The sequence below is a fragment of the Rhinatrema bivittatum genome, chromosome 8 (assembly GCF_901001135.1).
Source record: "Rhinatrema bivittatum chromosome 8, aRhiBiv1.1, whole genome shotgun sequence".
NCBI lineage: Eukaryota > Metazoa > Chordata > Amphibia > Gymnophiona > Rhinatrematidae > Rhinatrema > Rhinatrema bivittatum.
The window spans coordinates 6,085,320-6,109,389 of NC_042622.1; the positions used below are offsets into that span (position 1 = coordinate 6,085,320).

A 24,070-nucleotide genomic window follows, 5' to 3' on the forward strand; every position below is an offset into this window, starting at 1 on the left:
TGGGCCGTTTCCTCTTCTTCTGCCGTCATTTCTATGTTTCTATGTTTATTGGCATAGGTTTTCCTGTCACTCCTTAAAGTTTTCAGTATTTATCATAGTTATGAGTTGTTTTCCCTTTCCTCTGCTCGTTTGAGGAAGGCTGTTTCATAAATTTCTTAGAGGTGTTGCTGTCTTAGCTTGGGTACATAGTAATACTGAAGGACTGCAGGTGCTACACCAGGTTTTGTGCTGGTGGCTGTGAAAATTTCTCTGTCTCCATCTACTGGAAGGGAAGTAAAACCCAGGAGTCTTGACTGATCTGTGGTACTACAGGAACAAACGTTAGCAGGTAAGAACCAATTTTCCTTTCAGTGTGCTGCGGCAGTCAAAAAAGCAAACAGAATGTTAGGAATTATTAGAAAGGGAATGGTGAATAAAACGGAAAATGTCATAATGCCTCTGTATCGCTCCATGGTGAGACCGCACCTTGAATACTGTGTACAATTCTGGTTGCCACATCTCAAGAAAGATATAATTGTGATGGAGAAGGTACAGAGAAGGGCAACCAAAATGATAAGGGGAATGGAACAGCTCCCCTATGAGGAAAGGCTGAAGAGGTTAGGACTTTTCAGCTTGGAGAAGAGATGGCTGAGGGGGGGGCTATGATAGAGATGTTTAAAATTATGAACGGTCTAGAACGAGTAGATGTGAATCGGTTATTTACACTTTCAAATAATAGAAGGACTATGGGGCACTCCATGAAGTTAGCAAGTAGCACATTTAAGACTAATCGGAGAAAATTCTTTTTCACTCAACGCACAATAAAGCTCTGGAATTTGTTGCCAGAGGATGTGGTTAGTGCAGTTAATGTAGCTGGGTTTAAAAAAGGATTGGATAAGTTCTTGGTCTGACCCAGTATGGCATTTTCTTATATTCTTAGGACATTATTCTGTGATCTGGGAGCACCTTACCCACCATCACGTGCATTTAAACAAAGAAGGTGTATCAGGAGGTCATTCTGTGATCTGGGGACAACTTAGAACAGAGAATGTGTATCAGGAATTTATTTTTATGCATTGCTTATATTATGCAATTTTCCAATAAACGTTCATAAAAATGTTTAAAAAACTATACAATACCAATTAATACTAAAACACAAAATATTAATTCTGTGATCTCTAGCCCTCAGTTGTCTTGCTGCTGCAGATTATGGTGACGAAACCTTAGCACTCCTTTGTTAATGAAAGAATAGGAAGATGCTGATTAGGACTTAGCTAATGAGGTGGGCATGGGAGAGTGTGTGACTGCACACGTGTGAGTGTGGGGCTGCTGTTCTCTCTCCAGAGAGGGATGTTCTGCTGGCTTAAGCTCCCCTAATTAACTGAATTCAGACACCAGGATGAGGCGGGAGAGCAGAAATAGGTCTGTGAGGTTAGAAGGGCTTGTTAGGTGAAAACAATGCAAGGAAATTACAATTTTCTACCTCTTATGTAATGAATTAGCAATTTCTCTTGTTTGAGAAAGCTGATGGCATAGCAGAGTAATAAAACCAGTGTGGTTGAAAGGGGTTAAGCAGGAGCAGGGGGATCCAAGGGCCGTGCATCTCATGTTACAATCACTGCTATAGATTGGGAGGACCACATCTCTGCGCTGGAGAAAATACTCGCATTAACCTTCAGCACAGTAACTGATGCAACAAAACAAGCCGCCAGCGCTGTATTCGCAGTAACTGGTTATGGTAGGCCCGAGTCTGGACCCCCCAGAATCCCCAGATTTGTTCTTAATTCTCCAAATGTGACACATTACAGGTTGCTAAATAAGGGGGATGTTACTCTGGACTCATTCCTGCCATCTTGGCAATAAAAACTGAGGAGCCAGGCTTCAGATCATTTCCTCCCCTGCTCTCTGGGGCAAAGACTTATTGCACCCGAATTCCAAAAGAAACTGCTGTGATTGTGGGGAACATAAGAACATAAGAACATAAGAACATAAGAAATTGCCATGCTGGGTCAGACCAAGGGTCCATCAAGCCCAGCATCCTGTTTCCAACAGTGGCCAAACCAGGCCACAAGAACCTGGCAATTACCCAAACACCTAGAAGATCCCATGCTACTGATGCAATTAATAGCAGTGACTATTCCCTAAGTAAACTTGATTAATAGCAGTTAATGGACTTCTCTTCCAAGAACTTATCCAAACCTTTTTTGAACCCAGCTACACTAACTGCACTAACCACATCCTCTGGCAACAAATTCCAGAGATTTATTGTGCGTTGAGTGAAAAAGAATTTTCTCCGATTAGTCTTAAATGTGCTACTTGCTAACTTCATGGAATGCCCCCTAGTCCTTCTATTATTCGAAAGTGTAAATAACCGAGTCACATCTACTCGTTCAAGACCTCTCATGATCTTAAAGACCTCTATGATATCCCCCCTCAGCCGTCTCTTCTCCAAGCTGAACAGCCCTAACCTCTTCAGCCTTTCCTCATAGGGGAGCTGTTCCATCCCCTTTATCATTTTGGTTGCCCTTCTCTGTACCTTCTCCATTGCAACTATATCTTTTTTGAGATACGGCGACCAGAATTGTACACAGTATTCAAGGTGTGGTCTCACCATGGAGCGATATAGAGGCATTATGACATTTTCCGTTTTATTAACCATTCCCTTCCTAATAATTCCTAACATTTTATTTGCTTTTTTGACTGCTGCAGCACACTGAGCTGACGATTTCAATGTATTATCTACTATGACGCCTAGATCTCTTTCTTGGGTGGTAGCTCCTAATATGGAACCTAACATCGTGTAACTACAGCTAGGGCCAAATTCAAATTCAAATGTTTAATCTTGGCTGAGGAAGGAAAGCTACATTTTGCCCGATGTAAAATTGTAAAAATTATGTGCTAAATGTTAGCTCCTATTTTCTTTACTGGTTTAAGTCCTGAAGCAGGAAGCTAATGGCAAGTTAATGCACCCAGAGTTTAATAAAATCATGCTGAGCTGAAAATGTGTGCAGAAGTTAAAATACAGGTTATGCCCAAAAGACATATTTTGTGTACACAGAGAGTGTTCTGTGCATAAAGCAAGATTTATGCCTGGAAAAAAAGATTTGACTCTAAAACTAATTCTCTGGGCAGAAAACTTGTTGTGTGCGTAAATTGTGTTTTATGCACCTAAATTCCCCATAAAGGAGTTACATTTCCATTCCCGTGTTAACATAGAAATGATGGTCCAGCCAGTCTGCCCAGCAAGTTTCTAATGGTAATAACTGCCGCTCCGTGCAGGTTACCCCCATGCCTTCTGTTAAGGGTAGTAACTGCCGCTCCGTGCAGGTTACCTCCATGTTTCTGTTAAGGGTAGTAACTGCCGCTCCGTGCAGGTCACCCCCATGATTCTGTTAAGGGTAGTAACTGCCGCTCCGTGCAGGTTACCCCATGCCTTCTGTTAAGGGTAGTAACTGCCGCTCCATGCAGGTCACCCCCATGATTCTGTTAAGGGTAGTAACTGCCGCTCCGTGCAGGTTACCCCATGCCTTCTGTTAAGGGTAGTAACTGCCGCTCCGTGCAGGTCACCCCCATGTTTCTGTTAAGGGTAGTAACTGCCGCTCCGTGCAGGTCACCCCCATGATTCTGTTAAGGGTAGTAACTGCCGCTCCGTGCAGGTCACCCCCATGTTTCTGTTAAGGGTAGTAACTGCCGCTCCGTGCAGGTTACCCCCATGCCTTCTGTTAAGGATAGTAACTGCCGCTCCGTGCAGGTCACCCCCATGTTTCTGTTAAGGGTAGTAACTGCCGCTCCGTGCAGGTCACCCCCATGTTTCTGTTAAGGGTAGTAACTGCCGCTCCGTGCAGGTCACCCCCATGTTTCTGTTAAGGGCAGTAACTGCTGCTCCATGCAGGTTACCCCATGCCTTCTGTTAAGGGTAGTAACTGCCGCTCCCAGCAGGTTACCCCCATGCCTTCTGTTAAGGGTAGTAACTGCTGCTCCATGCAGGTTACCCCCATGTTTCTGCTAAGGGTAGTAACTGCCACTCCATGCAGGTTACCCCCATGTTTCTGTTAAGGGTAGTAACTGCCACTCCATGCAGGTTACCCCCATGTTTCTGTTAAGGGTAGTAACTGCCACTCCATGCAGGTTACCCCCATGTTTCTGTTAAGGGTAGTAACTGCCACTCCATGCAGGTTACCTCCATGCCTTCTGTTAAGGGTAGTAACTGCCGCTCCGTGCAGGTCACCCCCATGTTTCTGTTAAGGGTAGTAACTGCCGCTCCGTGCAGGTCACCCCCATGTTTCTGTTAAGGGTAGTAACTGCCGCTCCGTGCAGGTCACCCCCATGTTTCTGTTAAGGGTAGTAACTGCCACTCCATGCAGGTTACCCCCATGCCTTCTGTTAAGGGCAGTAACTGCCACTCCATGCAGGTTATCCCATGCCTTCTGTTAAGGGTAGTAACTGCCACTCCATGCAGGTTATCCCATGCCTTCTGTTAAGGGTAGTAACTGCCACTCCATGCAGGTTACCCCCATGCCTTCTGTTAAGGGCAGTAACTGCCACTCCATGCAGGTTATCCCATGCCTTCTGTTAAGGGTAGTAACTGCCACTCCATGCAGGTTATCCCATGCCTTCTGTTAAGGGTAGTAACTGCCACTCCATGCAGGTTACCCCCATGTTTCTGTTAAGGACAGTAACTGCCGCTCCGTGCAGGTTACCCCCATGCCTTCTGTTAAGGGTAGTAACTGCCACTCCATGCAGGTTACCCCCATGCCTTCTGTTAAGGGTAGTAACTGCCACTCCGTGCAGGTTATCCCATGCCTTCTGTTAAGGGTAGTAACTGCCACTCCATGCAGGTTACCCCCATGCCTTCTGTTAAGGGCAGTAACTGCCACTCCATGCAGGTTATCCCATGCCTTCTGTTAAGGGTAGTAACTGCCGCTCCGTGCAGCTCACTCCCATGTTTCTGTTAAGGGTAGTAACTGCTGCTCCATGCAGGTTACCCCCATGTTTCTGTTAAGGGTAGTGACTGCTGCTCCATGCAGGTTACCCCCTTGTTTCTGTTCAGGGCAGTAACTGCCGCTCCGTGCAGGTCACCCTCATGCCTTCTGTTCAGGGCAGTAACTGCCGCTCCGTGCAGGTCACCCCCATGCCTTCTGTTAAAGGCAGTAACTGCCGCTCCGTGCAGGTCACCCCCATGCCTTCTGTTAAGGGCAGTAACTGCTGCTCCATGCAGGTTACCCCCATGCCTTCTGTTAAGGGTAGTAACTGCCGCTCCGTGCAGGTCACCCCCATGCCTTCTGTTCAGGGCAGTAACTGCCGCTCCGTGCAGGTCACCCCCATGCCTTCTGTTAAAGGCAGTAACTGCCGCTCCGTGCAGGTCACCCCCATGCCTTCTGTTAAAGGCAGTAACTGCCGCTCCGTGCAGGTCACCCCCATGCCTTCTGTTAAGGGTAGTAACTGCCGCTCCGTGCAGGTCACCCCCATGTTTCTGTTAAGGATAGTAACTGCCGCTCCGTGCAGGTCACCCCCATGTTTCTGTTAAGGGTAGTAACTGCCGCTCCGTGCAGGTCACCCCCATGTTTCTGTTAAGGGTAGTAACTGCCGCTCCGTGCAGGTCACCCCCATGCCTTCTGTTAAGGGCAGTAACTGCTGCTCCATGCAGGTTACCCCCATGTTTCTGTTCAGGGCAGTAACTGCCGCTCCGTGCAGGTCACCCCCATGTTTCTGTTAAGGGTAGTAACTGCCAGTCCATGCAGGTTACCCCCATGCCTTCTGTTAAGGGCAGTAACTGCCGCTCTGTGGGAGCCAGGGACCAAGGCTTGAGACAGAAGGATCAGGGTGAGACAAGAGGCTTAGGGAAGCCACTAGGCAGAGGCTGCAGAGATCCACAAGGGGCCAAGCAAGGAGCCGAGCAGACTCGATGATAAGGTCCAGAGTGTAGATGGAGGCAGGGCTAAACAGGCAGAGATTTGAGGTCACAGAGACCAGAGCTGGTAAGAGGGTAGGCGCAGCTCCCAGAGGACCTCTGGTGCTTGGGAGGCTGCATGACAAGAAATAGAAAGGGGGGGCTGGGGTGGGGGATAACCCCTGGGGGTGTTTTATTCTATATGGACAGGGATGGACTTTTACTGTGAGACAAAACAACCTGGTGGTACTGACAAGATATTTGTCAGGGATTGGCACAATAACGTGGGAAGGCCCCGCCGCCCGGGATATTGGACCCCTCCTTCGATAAAATATGAGAGCTTAGTTAATCTAGGCCTCAGTTAAGAGACAGCTGGCTGCACGCTGGAATGCCCCATCCCACCGCGGATGAAGAGCTGGCTAGGCTGCGGTCACTGAGTGCGGCTGAACAGTCAAACACTGCCACTGAGCTGCCTACCTTGCACCTTGCCCATCTACGTAGCGCTGACCTTCGACCTTGATGCGTTAGCCTAGGCGCCTCTCTGCGTCAGGGAGTAACACCTGATATGGGATTTCATTCACATTTTACTTATTGACTCATTATACAGCAAAACATTTACGTTTTCTCAAATTTAAATGGAGGATCACTAATTTGTGTGCACAGTTTTAGGCAAAACTTGCTGCACATGTGCACGCGGCCCAGCGCTCTTTATCATATCAGAGACTGAATCGGGTAAACAATGTGCACGCGGCCCAGCGCTCTTTATCATATCAGAGACTGAATCGGGTAAACAATGTGCACGCGGCCCAGCGCTCTTTATCATATCAGAGTCTGAATCGTATAAACAATGTGCACGCGGCCCAGCGCTCTTTATCATATCAGAGTCTGAATCGGGTAAACAATGTGCACGCGGCCCAGCGCTCTTTATCATATCAGAGTCTGAATCGCATAAACAATGTGCACGAGGCCCAGCGCTCTTTATCATATCAGAGTCTGAATCGGGTAAACAATGTGCACGCGGCCCAGCGCTCTTTATCATATCAGAGACTGAATCGGGTAAACAATGTGCACGCGGCCCAGCGCTCTTTATCATATCAGAGACTGAATCGGGTAAACAATGTGCACGCGGCCCAGCGCTCTTTATCATATCAGAGTCTGAATCGTATAAACAATGTGCACGCGGCCCAGCGCTCTTTATCATATCAGAGTCTGAATCGTATAAACAATGTGCACGCGGCCCAGCGCTCTTTATCATATCAGAGTCTGAATCGGGTAAACAATGTGCACGCGGCCCAGCGCTCTTTATCATATCAGAGTCTGAATCGCATAAACAATGTGCACGAGGCCCAGCGCTATTTATCATATCAGAGTCTGAATCGGGTAAACAATGTGCACGCGGCCCAGCGCTCTTTATCATATCAGAGTCTGAATCTCATAAACAATGTGCACGCGGCCCAGCGCTCTTTATCATATCAGAGTCTGAATCGGGTAAACAATGTGCACGCGGCCCCGCGCTCTTTATCATATCAGAGTCTGAATCGGGTAAACAATGTGCACGCGGCCCAGCGCTCTTTATCATATCAGAGTCTGAATCGGGTAAACAATGTGCACGCGGCCCAGCGCTCTTTATCATATCAGAGTCTGAATCGGGTAAACAATGTGCACGCGGCCCAGCGCTCTTTATCATATCAGAGTCTGAATCGGGTAAACAATGTGCACGCGGCCCAGCGCTCTTTATCATATCAGAGTCTGAATCGGATAAACAATGTGCACGCGGCCCAGCGCTCTTTATCATATCAGAGACTGAATCGGGTAAACAATGTGCACGCGGCCCAGCGCTCTTTATCATATCAGAGTCTGAATCGGGTAAACAATGTGCACGCGGCCCAGCGCTCTTTATCATATCAGAGACTGAATCGGGTAAACAATGTGCACGCGGCCCCGCGCTCTTTATCATATCAGAGTCTGAATCGGGTAAACAATGTGCACGCGGCCCAGCGCTCTTTATTATATCAGAGTCTGAATCGGGTAAACAATGTGCACGTGGCCCAGCGCTCTTTATCATATCAGAGACTGAATCGGGTAAACAATGTGCACGCGGCCCAGCGCTCTTTATCATATCAGAGACTGAATCGGGTAAACAATGTGCACGCGGCCCAGCGCTCTTTATCATATCAGAGTCTGAATCGCATAAACAATGTGCACGAGGCCCAGCGCTCTTTATCATATCAGAGACTGAATCGGGTAAACAATGTGCACGCGGCCCAGCGCTCTTTATCATATCAGAGACTGAATCGGGTAAACAATGTGCACGCGGCCCAGCGCTCTTTATCATATCAGAGTCTGAATCGTATAAACAATGTGCACGCGGCCCCAGCGCTCTTTATCATATCAGAGTCTGAATCGGGTAAACAATGTGCACGCGGCCCAGCGCTCTTTATCATATCAGAGTCTGAATCGCATAAACAATGTGCACGAGGCCCAGCGCTCTTTATCATATCAGAGTCTGAATCGGGTAAACAATGTGCACGCGGCCCAGCGCTCTTTATCATATCAGAGTCTGAATCTCATAAACAATGTGCACGCGGCCCAGCGCTCTTTATCATATCAGAGTCTGAATCGGGTAAACAATGTGCACGCGGCCCTGCGCTCTTTATCATATCAGAGTCTGAATCGGGTAAACAATGTGCACGCGGCCCAGCGCTCTTTATCATATCAGAGTCTGAATCGGGTAAACAATGTGCACTCGGCCCAGCGCTCTTTATCATATCAGAGTCTGAATCGGGTAAACAATGTGCACGCGGCCCAGCGCTCTTTATCATATCAGAGTCTGAATCGGGTAAACAATGTGCACGCGGCCCAGCGCTCTTTATCATATCAGAGTCTGAATCGGATAAACAATGTGCACGCGGCCCAGCGCTCTTTATCATATCAGAGACTGAATCGGGTAAACAATGTGCACGCGGCCCAGCGCTCTTTATCATATCAGAGTCTGAATCGGGTAAACAATGTGCACGCGGCCCAGCGCTCTTTATCATATCAGAGACTGAATCGGGTAAACAATGTGCACGCGGCCCCGCGCTCTTTATCATATCAGAGTCTGAATCGGGTAAACAATGTGCACGCGGCCCAGCGCTCTTTATTATATCAGAGTCTGAATCGGATAAACAATGTGCACGCGGCCCAGCGCTCTTTATCATATCAGAGACTGAATCGGGTAAACAATGTGCACGCGGCCCCAGCGCTCTTTATCATATCAGAGACTGAATCGGGTAAACAATGTGCACGCGGCCCAGCGCTCTTTATCATATCAGAGTCTGAATCGCATAAACAATGTGCACGAGGCCCAGCGCTCTTTATCATATCAGAGACTGAATCGGGTAAACAATGTGCACGCGGCCCCGCGCTCTTTATCATATCAGAGTCTGAATCGGGTAAACAATGTGCACGCGGCCCAGCGCTCTTTATTATATCAGAGTCTGAATCGGATAAACAATGTGCACGCGGCCCAGCGCTCTTTATCATATCAGAGACTGAATCGGGTAAAACAATGTGCACGCGGCCCAGCGCTCTTTATCATATCAGAGACTGAATCGGGTAAACAATGTGCACGCGGCCCAGCGCTCTTTATCATATCAGAGTCTGAATCGGGTAAACAATGTGCACGCGGCCCAGCGCTCTTTATCATATCAGAGACTGAATCGGGTAAACAATGTGCACGCGGCCCAGCGCTCTTTATCATATCAGAGACTGAATCGGGTAAACAATGTGCACGCGGCCCAGCGCTCTTTATCATATCAGAGTCTGAATCGTATAAACAATGTGCACGCGGCCCAGCGCTCTTTATCATATCAGAGTCTGAATCGTATAAACAATGTGCACGTGGCCCAGCGCTCTTTATCATATCAGAGTCTGAATCGGGTAAACAATGTGCACGCGGCCCAGCGCTCTTTATCATATCAGAGACTGAATCGGGTAAACAATGTGCACGCGGCCCAGCGCTCTTTATCATATCAGAGTCTGAATCGCATAAACAATGTGCACGAGGCCCAGCGCTCTTTATCATATCAGAGTCTGAATCGCATAAACAATGTGCACGCGGCCCAGCGCTCTTTATCATATCAGGGTCTGAATCGCATAAAACAATGTGAACGAGGCCCAGCGCTCTTTATCATATCAGAGTCTGAATCGCATAAACAATGTGCACGCGGCCCAGCGCTCTTTATCATATCAGGGTCTGAATCGCATAAACAATGTGCACGAGGCCCAGCGCTCTTTATCATATCAGAGTCTGAATCGCATAAACAATGTGCACGCGGCCCAGCGCTCTTTATCATATCAGAGTCTGAATCGCATAAACAATGTGCACGAGGCCCAGCGCTCTTTATCATATCAGAGACTGAATCGGGTAAACAATGTGCACGCGGCCCAGCGCTCTTTATCATATCAGAGTCTGAATCGCATAAACAATGTGCACGCGGCCCAGCGCTCTTTATCATATCAGAGTCTGAATCGCATAAACAATGTGCACGAGGCCCAGCGCTCTTTATCATATCAGAGACTGAATCGGGTAAACAATGTGCACGCGGCCCAGCGCTCTTTATCATATCAGAGTCTGAATCGGATAAACAATGTGCACGCGGCCCAGCGCTCTTTATCATATCAGAGTCTGAATCGGGTAAACAATGTGCACGCGGCCCAGCGCTCTTTATCATATCAGAGACTGAATCGGGTAAACAATGTGCACGCGGCCCAGCGCTCTTTATCATATCAGAGACTGAATCGGGTAAACAATGTGCACGCGGCCCAGCGCTCTTTATCATATTAGAGTCTGAATCGGGTAAATAATGTGCACGCGGCCCAGCGCTCTTTATCGTATCAGAGTCTGAATCGCATAAACAATGTGCACGAGGCCCAGCGCTCTTTATCATATCAGAGACTGAATCGGGTAAATAATGTGCACGCGGCCCAGCGCTCTTTATCATATCAGAGTCTGAATCGCATAAACAATGTGCACGAGGCCCAGCGCTCTTTATCATATCAGAGACTGAATCAGGTAAACAATGTGCACGCGGCCCAGCGCTCTTTATCATATCAGAGTCTGAATCGGGTAAACAATGTGCACGCGGCCCAGCGCTCTTTATCATATCAGAGTCTGAATCGGGTAAACAATGTGCACGCGGCCCAGCGCTCTTTATCATATCAGAGACTGAATCGGTGTAAACAATGTGCACGCGGCCCAGCGCTCTTTATCATATCAGAGACTGAATCGGGTAAACAATGTGCACGCGGCCCAGCGCTCTTTATCATATCAGAGACTGAATCGGGTAAACAATGTGCACGCGGCCCAGCGCTCTTTATCATATCAGGGTCTGAATCGCATAAACAATGTGAACGAGGCCCAGCGCTCTTTATCATATCAGAGTCTGAATCGCATAAACAATGTGCACGCGGCCCAGCGCTCTTTATCATATCAGGGTCTGAATCGCATAAACAATGTGCACGAGGCCCAGCGCTCTTTATCATATCAGAGTCTGAATCGCATAAACAATGTGCACGCGGCCCAGCGCTCTTCATCATATCAGAGTCTGAATCGCATAAACAATGTGCACGAGGCCCAGCGCTCTTTATCAAATCAGAGTCTGAATCGCATAAACAATGTGCACGAGGCCCAGCGCTCTTTATCAAATCAGAGTCTGAATCGCGTAAACAATGTGCACGAGGCCCAGCGCTCTTTATCATATCAGAGACTGAATCGGGTAAACAATGTGCACGCGGCCCAGCGCTCTTTATCATATCAGAGACTGAATCGGGTAAACAATGTGCACGCGGCCCAGCGCTCTTTATCATATCAGAGTCTGAATCGGGTAAACAATGTGCACGCGGCCCAGCGCTCTTTATCATATCAGAGTCTGAATCGGGTAAACAATGTGCACGCGGCCCAGCGCTCTTTATCATATCAGAGACTGAATCGGGTAAACAATGTGCACGCGGCCCAGCGCTCTTTATCATATCAGAGACTGAATCGGGTAAACAATGTGCACGCGGCCCAGCGCTCTTTATCATATCAGGGTCTGAATCGCATAAACAATGTGAACGAGGCCCAGCGCTCTTTATCATATCAGAGTCTGAATCGCATAAACAATGTGCACGCGGCCCAGCGCTCTTTATCATATCAGGGTCTGAATCGCATAAACAATGTGCACGAGGCCCAGCGCTCTTTATCATATCAGAGTCTGAATCGCATAAACAATGTGCACGCGGCCCAGCGCTCTTTATCATATCAGAGTCTGAATCGCATAAACAATGTGCACGAGGCCCAGCGCTCTTTATCATATCAGAGTCTGAATCGCATAAACAATGTGCACGAGGCCCAGCGCTCTTTATCATATCAGAGACTGAATCGGGTAAACAATGTGCACGCGGCCCAGCGCTCTTTATCATATCAGAGTCTGAATCGCATAAACAATGTGCACGAGGCCCAGCGCTCTTTATCATATCAGAGACTGAATCGGGTAAACAATGTGCACGCGGCCCAGCGCTCTTTATCATATCAGAGTCTGAATCGGATAAACAATGTGCACGCGGCCCAGCGCTCTTTATCATATCAGAGTCTGAATCGGGTAAACAATGTGCACGCGGCCCAGCGCTCTTTATCATATCAGAGACTGAATCGGGTAAACAATGTGCACGCGGCCCAGCGCTCTTTATCATATCAGAGTCTGAATCGTATAAACAATGTGCACGCGGCCCAGCGCTCTTTATCATATCAGAGTCTGAATCGGGTAAACAATGTGCACGCGGCCCAGCGCTCTTTATCATATCAGAGTCTGAATCGGGTAAACAATGTGCACGCGGCCCAGCGCTCTTTATCATATCAGAGACTGAATCGGGTAAACAATGTGCACGCGGCCCAGCGCTCTTTATCATATCAGAGTCTGAATCGTATAAACAATGTGCACGCGGCCCCGCGCTCTTTATCATATCAGAGACTGAATCGGGTAAACAATGTGCACGAGGCCCCGCGCTCTTTATCATATCAGAGACTGAATCATATAAACAATGTGCACGCGGCCCAGCGCTCTTTATCATATCAGAGACTGAATCATATAAACAATGTGCACGCGGCCCAGCGCTCTTTATCATATCAGAGACTGAATCGCATAAACAATGTGCACGAGGCCCAGCGTTCTTTATCATATCAGAGACTGAATCGGGTAAACAATGTGCACGCGGCCCAGCGCTCTTTATCATATCAGAGACTGAATCGGGTAAACAATGTGCACGCGGCCCAGCGCTCTTTATCATATCAGAGTCTGAATCGCATAAACAATGTGCACGCGGCCCAGCACTCTTTATCATATCAGAGTCTGAATCAGGTAAACAATGTGCACGCGGCCCAGCGCTCTTTATCATATCAGAGTCTGAATCGCATAAACAATGTGCACGAGGCCCAGCGCTCTTTATCATATCAGAGTCTGAATCGCATAAACAATGTGCACGAGGCCCAGCGCTCTTTATCATATCAGAGTCTGAATCGGGTAAACAATGTGCACGCGGCCCAGCGCTCTTTATCATATCAGAGTCTGAATCGTATAAACAATGTGCACGCGGCCCCGCGCTCTTTATCATATCAGAGACTGAATCGGGTAAACAATGTGCACGAGGCCCAGCGCTCTTTATCATATCAGAGTCTGAATCGGGTAAACAATGTGCACGCGGCCCCGCGCTCTTTATCATATCAGAGTCTGAATCGTATAAACAATGTGCACGCGGCCCCGCGCTCTTTATCATATCAGAGACTGAATCGGGTAAACAATGTGCACGCGGCCCAGCGCTCTTTATCATATCAGAGTCTGAATCGGGTAAACAATGTGCACGCGGCCCCGCGCTCTTTATCATATCAGAGACTTAATCGGGTAAAAAGTCACTTTTTATGCTACCAAATTCTGAGAATGAATTTCTACTTAACCTGTGAATATGATGAACTGAAGCTTTGGATTTGCTCCGGTGACTTTCTGTCTGATAACTGAGCATGTTTGTAAAAGCTGGAATCTGTATTCTGCTACCTCTAATAGGTTCTGCATCCTGGGACGCTGCTGAAAACAAGACGTTTGGCACTATTCATCCTACAAAAATAATAAGGTAAAATGATCTCTGGGAAGGCAGAAGCGCTGCCTGTGTGGGGAAAACTGCTGTCCCTTCAGCACCACTCGGTCACGTCCTCTCTAGCAGATCCAGCTACAGCAACTTCACAAACTCTGTGCTACCAACAGATCTGACTTTGGGAAATCTCAGAGCTGATAAAAACATTGCTAGAGTAAAAAGCCGAAAATACGCACGTATGTACCCGTGCGAGGAATAAGTGTGTGGAAAGGGGCGGGTCCTGGGATCTCTTGCACGGGAGTAAGATTTACGCACGTAACTGCAGCGCCCGTACGCTAGATCTCTGCGTAACTTTACTGCTGCTCCTGATAAATAGCAAGGCTGCAGGTCTCAAGGTTTAGGGCTTACAGGACAGGGTGAGGGTTCTGGGTGAACCGGGCAGCCTGCAGGATGAAGAACCAGAGGGGTCCGAAAGACCTCGCTATTAACTGCACAAACTGGTGGACTAGTTGGAAAACTGGGACTGTGCCTCACGCGAGGGCGTTTTTAAATCCGCTGACATACGCACGCAAAAGCCGACAAGGTCCTGTTGAAGACGCGCGCTAGCTGTGCTCAAGCAACTTTTTAAAATTAGGAGCAGAATTATGCACTGTTGGTGCAGTTTAAACCATACACGGATAAGTGCATGCATGATAAAAAATTACAGAGTATCCTCGCTCATGCGCGTTCTCATTTTAAAATCAACCTCTCAGACACTAAGCCACGAAAGGTTTAGGAAGTGCCTGCATGGGTAACTTGATCAGTACTGAGCCCACACTCCCGAACGGCGTGTCTGATGATTGCTTTAACCAAGTTTAGCTTCCCTTCCCTATGAAAGACTCCAGGGAACTGTTTTCAGCCATTTTTTGGTTGCCATGTCAAAGTCTAATGCTGGCTGAGGAATTCTCTACTTGCTTAAATTACTTCTGTAAAATAGAAGGAATCTCCATCCTTGAATATGATAGCATTTCTAATGTAAAAAGCAATGCATGAACAGTAGCAGAACAAGCTTCGCTCACCTCACACATTGCCCCATTGCAGACAGATACAGCACAAGCAGCAGCACAAACCAGAGAACAGGCGCAGCACAAGCAGCAGCACAAACCAGAGAACAGGCGCAGCACAGGCAGCAGCACAAACCAGAGAACAGGTCAGCACAGGCAGCAGCACAAAGAAGAGAACAGGCGCAGTACAAGCAGCAGTACAAACCAGAGAACAGGCACAGCACAAGCAGCAGCAGAAACCAGAGAACAGGTCAGTACAAGCAGCAGCACAAACCAGAGAACAGGCGCAGCACAAGCAGCAGCAGAAACCAGAGAACAGGCGCAGCACAAACCAGAGAACAGGTCAGTACAAGCAGCAGCACAAACCAGAGAACAGGCGCAGCACAAGCAGCAGCAGAAACCAGAGAACAGGCGCAGCACAAGCAGCAGCACAAACCAGAGAACAGGTCAGCACAGGCAGCAGCACAAACCAGAGAACAGGCGCAGTACAAGCAGCAGCACAAACCAGAGAACAGGCGCAGCACAAACAGCAGCACAAACCAGAGAACAGGCGCAGCACAAACAGCAGCACAAACCAGAGAACAGGTCTGTACAAGAAGCAGCAGAAACCAGAGAACAGGCACAGCACAAGCAGCAGCAGAAACCAGAGAACAGGTCAGCACAGGCAGCAGCACAAACCAGAGAACAGGCACAGCACAAGCAGCAGCAGAAACCAGAGAACAGGTCAGTACAAGCAGCAGCACAAACCAGAGAACAGGCGCAGCACAAGCAGCAGCAGAAACCAGAGAACAGGCGCAGCACAAGCAGCAGCACAAACCAGAGAACAGGTCAGTACAAGCAGCAGCACAAACCAGAGAACAGGCGCAGCACAAGCAGCAGCAGAAACCAGAGAACAGGTCACTACAAGCAGCAGCACAAACCAGAGAACAGGCGCAGCACAAGCAGCAGCAGAAACCAGAGAACAGGTCAGCACAGGCAGCAGCAGAAACCAGAGAACAGGTGCAGTACAAGCAGCAGCAGAAACCAGAGAACAGGTGCAATACAAGCAGCATCACAAACCAGAGAACAGGGGCAGCACAAGCAGCAGCAGAAACCAGAGAACAGGTCAGCACAGGCAGCAGCAGAAACCAGAGAACAGGTGCAATACAAGCAGCAGCACAAACCAGAGAACAGGTCAGCACAGGCAGCAGCACAATCCAGAGAACAGGTGCAATACAAGCAGCAGCAGAAACCAGAGAACAGGTGCAGTACAAGCAGCAGCACAAACCAGAGAACAGGTCAGCACAGGCAGCAGCACAAACCAGAGAACAGGCGCAGCACAAACCAGAGAACAGGTGCAATACAAGCAGCAGCACAAACCAGAGAACAGGTGCAGCACAAACCAGAGAACAGGCGCAGTACAAGCAGCACAAACCAGAGAACAGGCGCAGTACAAGCAGCAGCACAAACCAGAGAACAGGCGCAGCACAAATCAGAGAACGGGTTCAGCACAAACCAGAGAACAGGTCAGCACAGGCAGCAGCACAAACCAGAGAACAGGTCAGTACAAGCAGCGGCACAAACCAGAGAACAGGCGCAGTACAAGCAGCACAAACCAGAGAACAGGCGCAGCACAAGCAGCAGCAGAAACCAGAGAACAGGTCAGTACAAGCAGCAGCAGAAACCAGAGAACAGGTGCAGCACAAGCAGCAGAAACCAGAGAACAGGCGCAGCACAAACCAGAGAACAGGCGCAGTACAAGTAGCAGCAGAAACCAGAGAACAGGCGCAGTACAAGCAGCAGCACAAACCAGAGAACAGGCGCAGTACAAGCAGCAGCACAAACCAGAGAACAGGCACAGCACAAACAGCAGCACAAACCAGAGAACAGGCGCAGCACAAACCAGAGAACAGGTCAGTACAAGCAGTGGCACAAACCAGAGAACAGGCGCAGTACAAGCAGCAGCAGAAACCAGAGAACAGGTGCAGTACAAGCAGCAGCAGAAACCAGAGAACAGGTCAGCACAGGCAGCAGCACAAACCAGAGAACAGGTCAGTACAAACCAGAGAACAGGTGCAGCACAAGCCAGAGAACAGGCGCAGCACAGGCAGCAGCACAAACCAGAGAACAGGTCAGTACAAGCAGCACAAACCAAAGAACAGGTCAGTACAAGCAGCAGCACAAACCAGAGAACAGGCGCAGCACAAGCAGCAGCACAAACCAGAGATCAGGCGTAGCACAAGCAGCAGCACAAACCAGAGAACAGGTCAGTACAAGCAGCAGCACAAACCAGAGAACAGGCGCAGCACAAGCAGCAGCACAAACCAGAGAACAGGTCAGTACAAGCAGCAGCACAAACCAGAGAACAGGTCAGCACAGGCAGCAGCACAAAACAAAGAACGGGTGCAGCACAAGCAGCAGCAGAAACCAGAGAACAGGTCAGCACAGGCAGCAGCACAAACCAGGGAACAGGTCAGTACAAACCAGAGAACAGGTGCAGCACAAGCCAGAGAACAGGCGCAGCACAGGCAGCAGCACAAACCAGAGAACAGGTCAGTACAAGCAGCACAAACCAAAGAACAGGTCAGTACAAGCAGCAGCACAAACCAGAGAACAGGCGCAGCACAAGCAGCAGCACACACCAGAGAACAGGCGTAGCACAAGCAGCAGCACAAACCAGAGAACAGGCACAGCACAAACCAGAGAACAGGTCAGTACAAGCAGCAGCACAAACCAGAGAACAGGCGCAGCACAAGCAGCAGCACAAACCAGAGAACAGGTCAGTACAAGCAGCAGCACAAACCAGAGAACAGGCGCAGCACAAGCAGCAGCAGAAACCAGAGAACAGGTCAGTACAAGCAGCAGCACAAACCAGAGAACAGGTCAGTACAAGCAGCAGCACAAACCAGAGAACAGGCGCAGCACAAGCAGCAGCAGAAACCAGAGAACAGGTGCAGCACAAGCAGCAGCACAAACCAGAGAACAGGTCAGTACAAGCAGCAGCAGAAACCAGAGAATAGGCGCAGCACAAGCAGCAGCAGAAACCAGAGAACAGGTTAGTACAAGCAGCAGCAGAAACCAGAGAACAGGCGCAGCACAAGCAGCAGCAGAAACCAGAGAACAGGTCAGTACAAGCAGCAGCACAAACCAGAGAACAGGCGCAGCACAAACCAGAGAACAGGTCAGTACAAGCAGCAGCACAAACCAGAGAACAGTTCAGCACAAGCAGCAGCACAAACCAGAGAACGGGTGCAACATGGGAGCTCCAGACTTCTACAGTTACTTTTTCAGAGCAGCCCATTGTAGGGAAGAGTCAGGGCCAAACTCAATGACAATGCACAGGCTCTTTTAGAATGTAAGCAAGTTACAATTGGAAGTTGATATTAATCCTGATCTATCAGACTGGTGTCAGGATCTGGCACCTCTCAGGACCTTAGCCCCTGCATCACAGAACTTACCAGAACCCCTTCTTAGCCCTCCAGTAATCTGAAAGTCTCCCATTGCTTTTTGTTTTTTTGCAGTGAAGAAGCCTTTTATTATTTGGTTCTTTTCCTATCATGGTTGCTTGTCCTTATGTGTTTGCAAAATCATTAATACAAAGCAATGTTTGTGTAAAAGAGTTAAAATAGTGCTCGATAACACAAACCCGCCTTTTCAATCTGCTTCCATTAATAGGAAGAGGAGGTCATGAGAAGTGAAGTGGGAACTCTGCATTAGATTTTATGACAAAAAGGGATTGGTTATTTTAAAACAGCTTTCCAAATGAAGCGCAAAGTACACTACTTACAAAAGTAACACAGCAATATCACGGCAGGAAAAGACGGCATGACCCATCCTATCTGTTCAATTTATGTAGCCCTCACACTTCCCAGCACTTCCTCAGAGATCCCCCGTATGTATCCCAGGCTTTCTTCAATCCAGACACTGTTTCTACCACCTCCACTGAGAGGCGGCTGCACCTCCCTCTCTGTAAAGAAATGTTTTCCAAGATTACTCCTGAGCCTTCCCCCTTTCACCCTCATCTCATGACCCCTCGTGCCTGAGCCTCCTTTCCATCATGGAAACCTCTGAGATATTTGAATGTCTCTATCCTATCTCCCCTTTCCTCTAGGTGCACACATTCAGATCTTTAAGTCTATCCCCATGTGCTTCAGAACAAAGACCATCAGGTCGATACAGTAAAGTGTGCTCCGTCGGAGCGCACTGTCAGCCTGCTCTGGACGCGTGTTTTCCCTTACCCCTTATTCAGTAAGGGGAGGAAAACACGCGGCCCACCCGCGGCACCTAATAGCGCCCTCAAATGCATGTTGAGGGCCCTATTAGGTATGCGCGCGGGATCATGGGGATATTAAGTCGGAGGTCCCCAAAAGTAAAAAAAAAGTAAAAAAATAAATAAATAAAATTTGAATTCGGCCGGCGGCTGTTGGGCCGAAAACCGGACGCTCAATTTTGCCGGCGTCCGGTTTCCGAGCCCGTGGCTGTCAGCGGGCTCGAGAACTGACGCCGGCAAAATTGAGCGTCGGCTGTCAAACTCGCTGACAGCCGCCGCTCCAGGCCAAAAGGAGGCGCTAGGGACGTGCTAGTGTCCCTAGCGCCTCCTTTTCCCCGTGTCACCTCATTTAAATACTGAATCGCCCGCACCGGCGAAGGGCTGGTGCGCGCGCCGGGAGAGCGGGCGTTCGTCCGCTCTCCCGCGGTCTTACAGTATCGACCTGCATGTTAGTAGCCTCCTCTGGAGCGACTCCATCCTGTTTCTATCCTTTTGAAGGTGAGGTCTCCAGAACTGGACTCAGTATCCCAAGTGAGGTCTCACCAGGGACCTACACAGGGGCAATATCACCTCCCTTATTCTGCAGACCTTTCCTCTCCCTATGTGGCCAAGCATCCTCCTGGCTTTTACCATCGCTTTATCCTCCTGTTTGGCCACCTTAAGATCATCAGATCCCGCTCTTCCTTTGTGCTTGCATTTTTTAGCATTGAATCTTAGCTGCCAGACCCTATTATTTAATGTTACTCAAAAGCTGAAAAGATTAATCAGCAATAATCAGTTACTAAGACATCCCTGCCTGCTCAAATACAATTTCCACACACAAACACTTGCACTGGTGATGTTTATTCTGCATTAGGTCATCTGGTTTCATGTTTTATTCTGTTTACAATGAGAAACAGCTGCAAAATTAAATATGGATTAATTTCCAGTTGTGCTCACAATTAATTACAGTCTTCTCTCCACAGCTTTATCCCAGATGAGTTATTCCTGGAACAACTAATGCAGGAGTGAAAGTGCCTTCCTGACTGGGATTGTTATCCTGCAGTGAACAGAGAAGGTAAGGGAGAGCTTCGGAAGAGAAGACATTTCTAGGCTTTACCCAAGGCACTGAGATTTTTAATGATGTGGACATTTAGAAATGAATCAAACTTGTCAGAAAAGCTAATATTCAGCCAGGTCTGAGATAGGGGCAGCAGCTCCGGGGGGAGGCAGAATAGCTGCGCTCACGGCACGACTGTACTGCTGTTTTTATATGGCAGGTTTGCTATTCAGGTTCTGGGTATCTTTTTACCTTTTTTTGCAGGTTTTGTTACTTCAAAAAGGGCCTGGTAATGGGAGGAGCTTCCGGCAGTGTCACTGGAATGTGACATTCTTTGTGTGCTGCAAAGTAAGGGCAACATCCTCGTGCAGACCAGCCAGCCATGTCACAGATCACCTTTACTCAGGGTGCCAGGGACTTAAGAGCATAAGAACGTGCCATGCTGGGTCAGACCAAGGTCCATCAAGCCCAGCATCCTGTTTCCAACAGAGGCCAAACCAGGCCACAAGAACCTGGCAAGTACCCAAAACACTAAGAAAAACCCATGCTACTGATGCAATTAATAGCAGTGGCTATTCCCTAAGTATAATCGATTCGTAGCCATTAATGGACTTCTCCTCCAAGAACTTATCCAAACCTTTTTTAAACCCAGCTACACTAACTGCACTAACCACATCCTCTGGCAACTAATTCCAGAGCTTTATTGTGCGTTGAGTGAGAGAGAATTTTCTCCGATTAGTCTTAAATGTGCTACTTGCTAACTTCATGGAGTGCCCCCTAGTCCTTCTATTATCCAAAAGTGTAAATAACTGATTCACATCTACACGTTCAAGACCTCTCATGGTTTTAAACACCTCTATCATATCCCCCCTCAGCCGTCTCTTCTCCAAGCTGAAAAGTCCTAACCTCTTTAGTCTTTCCTCATAGGGGAGCTGTTCCATCCCCTTTATCATTTTGGTAGCCCTTCTCTGTACCTTCTCCATCACAATTATATCTTTTTTGAGATGCAGCGACCAGAATTGTACACAGTATTCAAGGTGTGGTCTCACCATGGAGCGATACAGAAGCATTATGACATTTTCCGTTTTATTCACCATTCCCTTCCTAATAATTCCTAACATTGTTTGCTTTTTTGACTGCTGCAGCACACTGAGCCGACGATTTCAATGTATTATCCACTATGATGCCTAGATCTCTTTCTTGGGTGGTAGCTCCTAATATGGAACCCAACATCGTGTAATTATAGCATGGGTTATTTTTCCCTATATGCATCACCTTGCACTTATCCACATTAAATTTCATCTGCCATTTGGATGCCCAATCTTCCAGTCTCACAAGGTCCTCCTGTAATGTATCACAGTCTGCTTGTGATTTAACTACTCTGAATAATTTTGTATCATCCGCAAATTTGATAACCTCACTCGTCTTATTCCTTTCCAGATCATTTATATATATATTGAAAAGCACAGGTCCAAGTACAGATCCCTGAGGCACTCCACTGTTTACCCTTTTCCACTGAGAATATTGCCCATTTAATCCTACTCTCTGTTTCGTCTTTTAACCAGTTTGTAATCCACGAAAGGACATCGCCTCCTATCCCATGACTTTTTAGTTTTCTTAGAAGCCTCTCATGAGGGACTTTGTCAAACGCCTTCTGAAAATCCAAATACACTACATCTACCGGTTCACCTTTATCCACATGTTTATTAACCCCTTCAAAAAAGTGAAGCAGATTTGTTAGGCAAGACCTTCCTTGGGTAAATCCATGTTGACTGTGTTCCATTAAACCATGTCTTTCTATATGTTCTGTGATTTTGATCTTTAGAATAGTTTCCACTATTTTTCCTGGCACTGAAGTCAGGCTCACTGGTCTATAGTTACCCGGATCACCCATGGAACCTTTTTTAAATATTGGGGTTACATTGGCCACCCTCCAGTCTTCAGGTACAATGGATGATTTTAATGATAGGTTACAAATTTTAACTAATAGATCAGAAATGTCATTTTTTAGTTCCTTCAGTACCCTAGAATGCATACCATCCGGTACAGATGATTTGCTACTCTTTAGTTTGTCAACCTGGCCCACTACATCTTCCAGGTTCACAGTGATTTCGTTCAGTTCGTCTGACTCATCATAGGAAAAAGTCTGAGCTGCCATTATGTGATCTGCAGGTTCATTCGTGCTAGTGAGGCCATCGTGATTGTTGAATTTATTATCAGTATTCGGGGGGGCCTAAGGTCCTAAAAGTTAATTGGGGGAAGGTCCCAAAGTTCCCCTCGACTAAGCCCCCGATACCTGACCCCCCTGTCTCTGTCTCATTGCTTGCGGTAGGGCAAGGATTCAGGCGAGGACATGGAGAAGAACTGGAAAGATTAGGATCTCAGTACAATTATTCCAAGAGCACAGGTTCCCTTTTCCCCTAAACCTGTTTTCTGCATTAGAGAGGGGAAAGAGACGGCTGAGAAGTAGGAGCTCAGCCCTCGTCCTTATTATACAGGGGGGAGCCGGGAAACCCCTCCTATTCGCTTCATTTTAGCGCTCTGTCTTTCATGGGGCTGCGATGCGCATTCAGCTGCACCGTAAAATGGACGCACTGCCCCCCTACTCCGTCTTCTCTTCCCCGAGAGCCCTCCCTGATGCTGAGCCGGGGGCCCGGCCCCGCTCCCTGCCTCCCCTTTCCCAGGGCAGGGGCAGGATTCGCACCCGGAGCCGGGCTGCTCCTACCTGACATGGCGCTGCGCGGGTCCTGCGGCTCGTGCCGGGCTCGAGTGCTGCAGTGCAGCGGGGGCGGGGGAGGGGCGGCGCACTGCTCCGCTGCAGGGGGGGGGAGGGGCGGCTGCAGCTCCCGGGCAGGGCAGCGGGGGCAGCAGCCGCAGGGTCCCCGCCGCCGGTGCTGCGAGAGGGGGGCAGAGGGAGGCGGCGAGGGCTGCAGCTTTCCTGCCCGGACCCCGAGCTCTCCCCCCCCCCGCCTCCAGCAGATGGAACAGTCCCCGCCTTCCGCTGAGAGGGAAGCGCCGATCTCCTCCCGTGCGAGCGGGGGGTCCCCGAAATCCTTACCAGCTCCAGCTCCTGCCGGCTCTCACTTTACACCGGGGCTCAGGCCCTCACTCCCTCACCCCCAGCATCAGTACGGGCGACCCCTGAGCCTCACTCCCTCCCATCCCTCACCCCCAGCCTCAGTACGGGGGACCCCTGAGCCTCACTCCCTCCCATCCCTCACCCCCAGCCTCAGTACGGGCGACCCCTGAGCCTCACTCCCTCCCATCCCTCACCCCCAGCCTCAGTACGGGCGACCCCTGAGCCTCACTCCCTCCCATCCCTCACCCCCAGCCTCAGTACGGGCGACCCCTGAGCCTCACTACTCCCTCCCATCCTCACCCCCAGCCTCATTACGGGCGACCCCTGAGCCTCACTCCCTCCCATCCCTCACCCCCAGCCTCAGTACGGGCGACCCCTGAGCCTCACTCCCTCCCATCCCTCACCCCCAGGATCAGTACGGGTGACCCCTGAGCCTCAGTACGGGGGACCCCTGAGCCTCACTCCCTCCCATCCCTCACCCCCAGCCTCAGTACGGGGGACCCCGGAGCCTCACTCCCTCCCATCCCTCACCCCTAGCCTCAGTACGGGCGACCCCGGAGCCTCACTCCCTCCCATCCCTCACCCCCAGGATCAGTACGGGCGACCCCTGAGCCTCACTCCCTCCCATCCCTCACCCCCAGGATCAGTACGGGCGACCCCTGAGCCTCACTCCCTCCCATCCCTC

At 49.1% G+C, this 24,070-nt stretch overlaps 1 protein-coding gene across 1 annotated transcript in view; it reads right to left on the reverse strand.

Moving 5' to 3' along the window:
* The window catches only part of STMN3 (stathmin 3), a 79,838-nt gene extending 56,685 nt beyond the window's left edge, over nt 1-23,153 (reverse strand). The window contains exon 1 of the mRNA XM_029613156.1: nt 23,032-23,153. Within this exon, the coding sequence (XP_029469016.1) occupies nt 23,032-23,038 (7 nt within the window). The 5' untranslated portion in view covers nt 23,039-23,153. The remainder of the gene's footprint in view (nt 1-23,031) is intronic.
* Nucleotides 23,154-24,070: the final 917 nt, after the last annotated feature.